This window comes from Diuraphis noxia, unplaced genomic scaffold (assembly GCF_037042655.1).
Source record: "Diuraphis noxia isolate RWA-SAM2 unplaced genomic scaffold, SU_Dnox_SAM2 contig0001, whole genome shotgun sequence".
NCBI classification, from domain to species: Eukaryota; Metazoa; Arthropoda; class Insecta; order Hemiptera; family Aphididae; genus Diuraphis; species Diuraphis noxia.
Window position 1 is genome coordinate 44,582,875 of NW_028301711.1, and position 11,719 is coordinate 44,594,593.

General features: G+C 26.6%; 1 protein-coding gene across 2 annotated transcripts; it reads left to right on the top strand.

Annotated features, from left to right (window-relative positions):
* Nucleotides 1–854: 854 nt before the first annotated feature.
* hzg (CTD small phosphatase herzog) lies at nucleotides 855–10,793 on the top strand. Of its 2 annotated transcripts, XM_089216082.1 has the most exons (6): nucleotides 855–1,634; nucleotides 5,246–5,344; nucleotides 7,130–7,392; nucleotides 7,529–7,678; nucleotides 8,146–8,331; nucleotides 8,417–10,793. In XM_089216082.1, the coding sequence occupies exons 2-6, from the start codon at nucleotides 5,314–5,316 to the stop codon at nucleotides 8,603–8,605; spliced, it is 819 nt and encodes a 272-aa protein (XP_089072208.1). In that variant the 5' UTR covers nucleotides 855–1,634; nucleotides 5,246–5,313; the 3' UTR covers nucleotides 8,606–10,793. The 2 variants fall into 2 exon arrangements, with proteins under 2 accessions (XP_089072208.1, XP_015368826.1); XM_015513340.2 differs by lacking the exon at nucleotides 5,246–5,344 and having other exon boundaries at nucleotides 859–1,634.
* Nucleotides 10,794–11,719: the final 926 nt, after the last annotated feature.

The window sequence follows — 11,719 nt, forward strand, 5'->3', positions numbered from 1 at the left end:
ATAATAACAACTGATGTATTTTTTATTACATTTACTGTATTAAATATTAGATATGATTTAATGATTGTATGGATATTAAAAGTTTTAGAAATTTTTAAATAAGTATAAATAAATAAGTATAAACTAGTTTGCAGATTTTAATGATTTTGAGTTTTGACAAATATAAAAAAAAATTAAAAATTTTTTTTTTTAATAAGGAGCTTGTGGAGGACTTATGAGGAAGTTTGGTACAAATCTAGTAGTGATGAGGCACGAAACTACGGGAGTAAGGCCAGTAAGGGGAGAAGTGTTTAATTATATTTGTCTAAATATTGCTCACAAAAAATCTTTAACATACCTAGGTATGCTTGTATGCAATTCTTTTATTTTGCTGACTTAATGGCTGTAAGATAATAGTCATAATTAATGAAGAGTATCACGATATCATAGAATGATGTTTAATACAGTAGTAATAGAGGTGGGTAGGTACTCATCGTTTTTATGTTTATAATATCATATAATATTATTATATCATATTCGGTTAAATTGACTCCATTTGAAAATATTTCCTGCCTACGACTGCCGTAAAGAGTCTCGTGTGTGCAATGAAACTGACGAGTAGTATATACAGAAAAAAAAAAATCGAAAAATAAAAACATACTGTAACAACTTAAAATAAATACGTAATGGCTGTGATTCGAATATACGCGGGAACTATACGCATTCCATCGGTGGCTTGTGTACGGGCAGGACGGAGAAAATCTGGTGTATCGTAAGTATGAACGCGTGCGTGTGCGTGCGTACGTGATAGGTTGCTTGTCAGTTTGTCACTCGGCCCTGCGTGCGCGCCATTTGGCGCTTTCTCGTCCGGCGGTCGGTGTGTTTTCGAGGTGGCGGGCGCATACATAGGTGTGTGTACGTTACACGACGTGCGTGTGCGTGCGTGTGCCAGCATGTGTGTGCGTGCGTGTTTGAGTGCAAGAATGTGAGTGTGTGCGCGAGCTGCGCGTGTACGGTGTACAACGACGACGACACACCGCCTGAAGCGCTCCTACGTAGTTGTGCAGGTACGTTCGCCTTTTCAAACGCCAATAAACGATAAACGAAATATCCTTATGAATAATAATAATAATAATAACAATAAAAATATTAAGTGATACAGATTTCGGTGATAATATCGCGCACATTATTATTATTGTTATTATTTAATAACAACGTTCGGTCTTGAGTACGTACGAAATAATTTCTAGAAATCGTCTTGTCCAATATTTATCTTCGTCTCGGTTTAAATTCATATTTCTACGATTTACCGTTGGACGCGGCGTTTTAGTAATATACGTTCGACATTTCTCGGTTGCACACATCGTACCCTTTTTACCGCAGTTGTTGTGCTCGTGGGCACGGTTAAAAGTGAAGGACACTTTCTTTACTGGGCCATTTCGACGTCCGACCGCATTCGGTGACTGGCGTGTGCGACACGGCCATCGTTCCGTCGTATATTTATGGTGCATTATATTAATAATAATATTGACCGCACGGACGTTCACAGGACACCACTGGAGGTTAAAAAACAAATGTTTAAATGGAAGCATCTTCAATTATCACCCAAGTGTCGCGTGAAGATGAACACCTAAAAAGTTTTGTGCCAGATAAGGGTAAGCTGATTTGTCTCATCTGCATTTGTTGTGTCCATGTCTTGTATGACATTATTATTATTAGGATTATTGTTATAATTATTATTATTATGGCATCGTCTTTTGAATTATTACAAATTCAATAATTCACCATGTGATGAAAAATGTATACAAGATGAACCACTGTTGTCTGTCAATCATACCGATATGGCGATACTTAATTATATTTTTATTTTTATTATTTTCTAAGCCTATTTTCAATAGATAATATGATTTCAATTCTAGTTGTGTTTGTAAGTGCACTTTTTTCATATTTTATCAACAAATATGCAAACAACATTTTTCTACTTTTTAGTGGTAGGCACCTAATTAAATGTTATGCATTCTTTGCCATGCCGATTTTCAATAGGCCTCTAGAAATTATAAGGTTACTGATATTTTTTATCATTATTGAATTCCTTGTATAAATAACACAATTTTAAAACTCTAGCAATCACCAAGTTGTTTGTTTACCAGACACCATACCGAATATGTACGTTTTAACATTTCACTAGAAATATATTGGAAAATAACTACCTGTAACAAAATCTTAAATAATTATAATATTTGTTATATCTATGCTATTATTTTATGAGATTAGGCAATCATGGTAAAAATCAAGAATATAACTTTTATATGAGGGTGGTTCGGAAAGTAAGTTCCGTTTTAGTATAAAAAAATACTCAATGCATTTACAGACTTTTTATTATATACATCTTACAGAGCATACATTAAACTATTTTTCTACATAATTTCCACCAACATTTAAGCACTTTTCGTACCTATAAAGAAGTTGTTCAATTCCCACTGAATAAAATTCAGCCGCCTGTTCATTTATAGCCACTGGTTGACGCGATCTTTCAACTCATCGTCGTTCACGAAGCGCTGCGTCCCAAGCCATTTCTTCATATTGGGGAACAGGTGAAAATCACTTGGAGCTAAATCAGGACGGTAGGGTGAATGATCAAAAACATCCCAACCAAATTGATCCAAAAGTTCACGAGTTCGTGCTGCGGTGTGAGGACGTGCATTGTCGTGAATGAGAAGAACGCCATCAGTCAACATTCCCCGTCTTTTGTTCTGGATTGCTCGCTTAAGTTTCTTTAATGTTTCACAGTACACTGTCGAATTAATTGTGGTGCCCCTTTCCATGAACTCCACCAAAAGGACCCTTTTTCTGTCCCAAAAAACACAGTAAGCCAGGCTGTCAATTGAGCCGGCGGGAGTTTCACTCGCAGCAGCCATTTTATTTTATTTCTAGAGCGCGTAGAATTACCCGATCAACCTTCGCATTGTACTGACAGATGCAGATTGAACCAGTTTACGTGCCGCCGCCGAGACCTTGCTTCTATTCCCACTCCTCCGCTCACAAACCGCAATCGGAACTTACTTTCCGAACCACCCTCGTATTTTTTAACATTTATTGATAGACAATATTGTAATGTTTTTAATAACTTTATTTGTAAATTGATTTCATGTATTTGTTACCAAATTTCTTTTACTTTTATAAATTAGTTGTACTATTATTTATTTGTATTTACTAGTATTCCATTATTTATTCAGTGTTAACTGTAGTGTGTTGTAGTGCTTTTTCCTCTTTTTTTGGAAGGGGGGAGATTGTCGGGCCTTTAAAACCATCCCGTCTAACAACCAAGCTTCCATCCTTCTATAATTAGTACTAAATTTCTTTAATTGAAACCACCTCCCATCTGTTCTACATCCTTTTTTATAATGTCTTTCCAGAGGCCTTTTACCTATAGAATTTTGTTCAATCACTGTATGCAGTAGTAGATTTTGGTTTCTCCAAGCATGATCAGCTCACCATAATCTTCTACTTCTGATGACCACCAATATATCCAAACTACCATATAATGTTTCCACCTCTATGTTCTTTCTTCATCTCCAGTCCCCAGTTATTTCGTCTTTAACTGGGCCATATATTTTTTGCAACACTTTTCTTTCAAAGACAATGAATCTGTATTCGTTCATTTTTCTAAGAGGTCATATTTCCGATCCATACAATATAACTGATTGTATTAGGAACATATATAATTGTCCTTTCATTCTTCGCGATACTGCTTGTAAGCTTAGTACCTTAAACAATCCATAGTAACATTTATTAGTTTATTACATTTATTACAATTTTGCGCAATAAAACTTTTTTTTCATTTATAGCTATCCCAATCTACTGATTCATGAAAAGTATTCATTTTTTTAAGAGCATTTTTGCGTAAAAAGTTTTTTTCTAATTTAAAATTCGCAAAAGTGAATAATTTACATTTAAGGACATTGCAAACCTCGTTGCAAACGGACAATTATTTTAACTAAAATGTACACATCTTTTGTCAAACATATCGATGGATTTGATAATGCAACATGACTTATGAAAACAAAATTAAATATCTTATAATGTGACCTGATAAATTTCAAGTAGATATAATAAATCAGTTTTCAGAAGTTTTATTGAGCTATCAGGTCTATCGATAGGATTGATAAATAGTACAAATTAAAAATTAAAAATATTGGCGATAGCTTGATTATAAAATGAACATTGTTAATAATTTAATATTTCATCAAAAGCAGATTATCCATAAATATTAAATTTGATCATATTTCAACTTTGACAATTTTATAATTAAAAAAAGTTGCCATAAAAAAAAAAAATTAAGTTGTATTATGCTATTGTGCATGCACTTACCAAGAAGGAAATACATTTTAAATTTGTCTGTAAATATGTATTTAGTTACTCTATTGACTCCCTATAACCCCATTTCAATTCAAGAATTATTTAGTGGCACCTCATATGATGAACAACTGTAAATTGGGAGGCAAATAGATAATATGTCATAATGTCACAATAACAAGTAAGCAATACATAAATTATAGGTAGGTACATAAGTAATTATACATGTCATTAGGCTGGTAGCTATCTAGTTTAAAATGTTACTTTACAAAACTATGCAAATTACTATTTAGGTACTTAAGTATTTTTTGAAAGCGATATCAAAACTCAAAAGAAACATTCTTAGGGTAACAATATTATCTATCAATAACCTCAATTGATGCCTACCTATTTGTGACCAAACCTTATTAATTATTATTCATATTATTTAGTATTTATTTATAAAATTTATAATAGACATTTTTTTTTAAATATACTCATTATATATTAACTACCTAATTAGGTACTATTTATTTAACTTGTATATAATGTGTAAAAAATTGCTTGAATTTCTCAAAAGTATATTAGAGTACTCCTTTGGTAACCAATACTTCCCTAAACAATTTTTTTTACTTATATTTAAAATAAAGATATCTGATGTGCTTAAATATTGAAACTTAATTTCATTTCTTTAGTTAAGCATATAATATTAAGTAGGACGTTAACAAATTTAATATATTGTAATATTAATAAAGCATTAAAAATAATGTGGTACAATTTAAATTTAAAAAAAAAAAATTGATTTGAAATATATTTTCAAAGATAATGAATTAGAGTAGAACTTCATTTATCAAAAAATACTAACATTTTGTTTGTAATGTTGATTACATTTTTTCATTGTTAATTGTTATTTTTTTTTTTTTTTATTAAGAAAGACAATTTACAATCTGTACACAGTAATTACAATAAGCAAATAAGATAAAAACAGAATAAAGTAACATGAATGTCATGATGAGGAAGAAACCCAATGGTAACACCTCCTTTATTAATTTAATTGGTATTAAAAATTTTAATTAAGTCTCCATAAGGCATAAAGATTATTTTTCTCATTTATCATTACTATTATTATGTAAAATAAAGTTATATTTATTCATATATCCTTAATTTTCTTTATCAAGGGAAGTTATTTTGAGAGGTTTTAATTGTGTACCCACCTTATGATTATGATGATCAATTAATTTCAAATTTATACTTATTTTATTTTTCAAACACATTTAAGATTATTATATTAGTATATTACACATAGGTACTATAAAATTACACATATAGTATGTTTATTTAATATTTATTATTATTTGCATCATTTTTTTTCTGCTGCAATTAATTATTCTTTATGATTTCATGAATTAAACTTTATTTTTGATATAACACATTAGAATTAAAAAGTTTGTAGTATATAAATGTACCTACTAATATTGTAATTTATATGTTTATCCAACTTGGAATAATTGAACATCATAACTTTTAAGTGTTCTAGCTGCTAGAGAAGTTTCTAAGTTGATTTATTATCTTACTTCATTAATTTCAATATACTATGTATGATTAAATATAATTATATCAAACTTTATTTATGATTGATTAATTGTGATTTAATTATGTAAATAATAACTACAAGTTTTTCTTTTTAACTAATGGATATATCTGCATAATTTATAACTGACTAGCATATTTGTACAACTTTTGGTATTTTAAATAATACAGTTTCATAGTTTGGTTAATTTAATAATAATGTATGTATGTATTGAATTACAATTTGTTTATAATTATTTATCTGTACATTAATGTATATTAATTTAATGATTGATAAAATAACAAAATAGTTCAAATTTAAAAATTAACAGCAGATTAGTACATAAATTGTGAGATCCCTGGTAATCTGGACAAACAAATCTGAAATCGTAATTAAATTATGAACATTTCTATTGTTGTATTGCTTTTATTGAATACATTTTACTATTAAATTGATGATGATATATCAGTTAGGCCCATGCTGAATCTACAAATGATGGATACAATGTATTTAGTGTTTTATTTAATTTTTATCAAGAAGTATATAATTGTACTTCTTCTAAATATTATTATGATCCAAACACGCCTGAAGAATTCGTTTGAATTACCTATATTGCTTGAGTACTGATTTATTATGTAGGTACTTACGGGTACTAATAGTTATGTCTTATGTATATATGATATAACTAAATGTTTATTAAACCTATTAAATTTAAGTATGACATAATTTATTTCTTATGATTTCTTCAAACTTCATACTTTTTTCAACATTGTGTGTTTAAAAACATTCAGTTTTACTTTAATATGATTATATTATTGCTTTCTAATGATCTTCATTTGATTAATGAACAATTATGCAATCTGACCTTCTAGTAATGGCAAAATATCTATTAGCAAATAAAAAAAAAATTCTAATAAGTTGTTATTTATTAGTAATAAGTAATAACTAATAACTAATAACCTTTGCAGATTTAAAATGTATTAGTGTTTTATGATTTATTTAAATATACCTATATAGGTGCCGTTATTTGACACATAAGTATGATTAATTACTTGTTTTTCATTTTCTTCTAATTATTTTTTTTTTTTTTTTTTAAATATTTATTACATTTATAATCTATAATTTAATTCATCTAAATAAAAAGTCATTTACATTTTTTTGAGTCACCATTAAGTAAAGAGAACATTTTCATCATACAAATTGGTATATAGGTAAATTAATGTATTGATTTTTTTTTTTATATAGCTGATCATGTTCGATTGAAAAATGAACGAGGTCTATGGCGGACATTACTATGCTGTTTTGGGAAATCAAGGACAAGACCAAATTCAACTTTTGTCCCAAGCAGTAGCATCCATGGAGTAAATACTAAGTCTGACTTTACTCCTCCTCTTAGCCCAGATCTTTCTCAGTCATCTTACTTACTTCCTGCTATAAGACACCAAGATATGCATAAAAAATGCATGGTTATTGATCTTGATGAAACACTTGTTCATAGTTCTTTTAAGGTACTTAGAAAATTTATTATGTTTTAAAATTTCACATATAAAAATGATACTGATTATTAAACAATAATAAACTTATACAATGTTAATTTAATATATTAAATATTATTAACTTTTATGTTTATTTAAAATTGACTAGGCAATTAACAACGCAGATTTTGTAGTACCTGTTGAAATAGATGGTACAGTTCATCAAGTCTATGTGTTAAAGAGACCACATGTAGATGAATTTCTTCAACGCATGGGTGAACTCTATGAGTGTGTATTATTTACTGCAAGTCTTGCCAAGGTATATTTTTTATTTAGTTTAGTTTACTTAAAATAAATCCATATGATTGTTTATGTTGTTATTTGTGGACAATTTAATACATGTATAGTGTGTATCACATCAAATGCCTCTTGATGTAGTGCGTCAGGGTTACTCATAAAAATGTGTAAACAAGACCTGAAATTTGAAGAAAAAAATGTACATTTCTTATTTATTAGCGAAATTTATGAAACCATGATTTCAGTGAAAATGAACACCCATGCAATAATCAAGTCACATTTGATGTGAAATGTATTATAATTAATCTTTTATGTTTTATTTGTATGTCAAATATATATATATATATATATTAATGTATAGTTTGATTATGTTCTAATAAATCTATTAACTTAATTGAGCATCAATTATGATACCAATATATTATAATAATACAATAAACAATTAACTTATAAATAATGTTTTTTAAATTATTTTATCAACTTTTTTAGTATGCCGATCCAGTTGCCGATTTATTAGATAAATGGGGTGTCTTTAGAGCCCGTTTATTCCGTGAATCTTGTGTGTTTTATAGAGGAAATTATGTGAAAGACTTAAACAAATTGGGCCGTGCATTACATAAAGTCGTAATTATTGATAATTCACCTGCATCATACATTTTTCATCCAGATAATGCTGTATGTTTATCTCTTTTACATAATATTATATTTCATTTAAAATAATATTATCTCAATATTTTTTTTCTTAAAATAATATTTTTAGGTTCCTGTTAATTCATGGTTTGATGATATGACTGATAAAGAACTGTTGCATTTAATTCCATTTTTTGAAAAACTTAGCAAAATGGAAAATGTTTATCCAGTTATTTGCAACATAAATCATATGGCAAATGCTGCTGCTGCTGCTATAGCAGTACAATCTCAACACATCAGTAGCGACAATGTTTTATAGCATCAATTTCTAAGTACAATTTATTTGTGCCAATGGTAATTATTCTAATCTACCATGTTAAACAAAAGTAATAATAATCATAATGTAACAATTGTTTTATGTATACAAAGATAAAACTTAAATATTTACCTAATTTTGGTACCATTATAATTTATAACTGTTTTAATTTTTTTTCTTGTTAAGCTCCTCTAAGATACATTTTCAAATGTTTAGTTTTATTTTTATAAAAATAAACAAACTGACCATTTTCTTAGATATTATACCTATATCATTTAATTAAAAGTTATTATGATTTTTAGATTATAAATTTATAACATTTTATGTATAACAAGATTACCTACATTTTAGAGTATTTATTTATGTAAAATTAAAGTACTTATTATCCATGCATATGTATATGTGTATATATGTATATATGGTGGACTAATCAAGGACAAAACAACTAAATTAAATATAAACAGTTTAAAATATCCTTTTTTGGTTTATAAAATGTGTTTTAAAGCATGTCTGGTGGATATGTTTATACAAACATATATGATTATATCTTATCAGACGATATAATATGGTATAACCTTAAAATTCAAGTTTTGAATGAAATATCTTAATCAAATCAAGTTTTTATTTTTACATTTTTGTCTGTCCATTTTATAATAAGTATTTTAATCTAAAATATAGGTACAAATATCTATGCTTTTGTCAATAATTAATTAATTTATATTTTATTGTAATGGAATTATTATTATTATGCAATTCATACAAATTAAAAATAAATTATTGACACCCCTATTGCATAGATTCACGAATTTAATAATATATTATGCATTAAAAATATATTTTAACTAAAATCAAACATTCTCTAATATTTATTTTATTTTGTTTTTATTTTTGTGAAAAAAATCAATTTTTTAATTAATAGATTAAATTTAAGCTCTCAAGAGGACACAACCAGTATATATGAATATAGTGTCATATGGTTGCATATTATAAATTACTTTAAATAATTTTAGCAATATTGCATAAAAAATAAATATGCAGTATTATGGAGTGGATTGTATTTATATATAATCATAAAAATGTTATATTCATTATCATTTATAATTTTTTTTCTGTGTAAATTTGTATACAAATGGAAATATTTTATAATTTTTATAAAAATCTAAACACATATTATTATATATTTTAATATTTTTTTTTTTCATTTTATAATAAGTATTCAATTATTTTGTAAAAACAATACACACACACACATATATATATAATATGTGTTCATTTATGCATTTATAAAAATTGACTGGTTTACTTTGTTTTGTTGTACATTAATTAATTATTGTGTACTCTTGAGATAATCAAAATAATAAATGTTATTATTATTTTTAATTTATGTCTTATTTAAAAATATTCAGTGGCTTATACAGGGAGAAGTGTGCTTAGTTGTATCTTGAATATTAACCTAAGGATTCCGATAAAAAAGAAATAATTATTGAAATATATTTATTTGCACAAGTTATTTTACCATAAATTAAGTGAATAAAAAATATTTGGCACAGAATTAATTAAAATCAAATCATTTTTTTTTCACTTCTTATTAATCCTGTGTATGCTACAGATAATACTAAAAACACCAATGTATTATTACCTTTTGTGATAGTCTTTTGGAATTTATGTTTTTTTTATTATTATTATTATTAAATTATTTTATTTTGTTTTCTTTTAAAATTATATTTATTTTAACATTTTATCACATTAAAACAAAATTAGATTTAACATTATGTTAATATCTATATTTAATTTTTTTGTTATTCTATTACTGTATGAGTTTTGTTATACAATCTCTTAACATTGTTCTTGCTCATACATTTAATTTGGATTATTTTACATTATGGTTTCAGATGATTGAATCTCTTGTTTATTATTAATTTTTAGTTATTCATACAATTATATTTCTTTATGTGAAATGCATTTAGTTGTCTAATAAATGAAGTATCATTTTTGTATGTATATTAATAGACTAGATTGTCACTTATTATACACTCATAACATTTTTAAAAAGTACTGAAACTATGAAATATATACACATGTATTATATTTTATCATTATTTTGCTCTAAAATGAGCAAATAAAAATATATGATTTTATTATTTATAACTCAAAATTGGTACTTCAATAAACTATAAACCTTTAAATAATACATCACTAAGCACTTATTATTTATTATTTACAATTATATATGTCATAGGCTATTTGGAAAATTAACCTTTTTGCAAAAAATAAACTATTCTTTGCAATGTGGTAGCCTGTTTGATAACTATACTTATTATTGTTCCAAACGCTGGCTGTTTTTAGGTTTATTGCATATAGGTTAACAACAGTTAGGCCTTTTATGAACTACAATTTTTATATTGTTATAAATAATAATAATTTTACTTACTTTGTTGAAGGGTAGTTTTTATTTGTACAAAAAAAAAAAAAAAAGCAATAGAGTTATTATACCTCATTTGTTTATACATAACTATTATATTAATTCGATAAGTTTATAACATGTAAGCCAAATGGTGAAGTTTACATAATATTATATTTGGTAAATACCTAAAAATCTCTACCTGACCTAAACACGAACTATTTAGTAATCTGACCTCATATTCTAGTGGTTTAGATTTAGTTTCATATTAAATATAATATTATGTATATTTAAGGTACCATAATTATTCAGCTTTTATTTTTTTAACTTCACCAAATAAATATAATTATTATGTGTTGATAAATATATTATATTAATTTTATTGCTCTTTTTCAAACAAGTAATAAATTACTTTTAAAATAAAATAAGTAAAATAGTTATTACTATATAGTATATAATAATTCTAGTTTTTAAAAAAACTAACTGCTGTTGTCTGTATGCAATAAGCCTAAAAAACAGCAGTCTATTTGGAAAAGTTATAAGTGTTTCGCAAAAATACTTATTTTCCATATAGCCTATGACATACACAATTTATGTGTAATAAATTAAGAGAATTCCTAACACACTTATTTTCTGAGTCTTACAAATGAACATTGTGCAACATAAACATTCAGTTGAACCAATTAGATGTGGTTAACTTTGATATAATATTATGG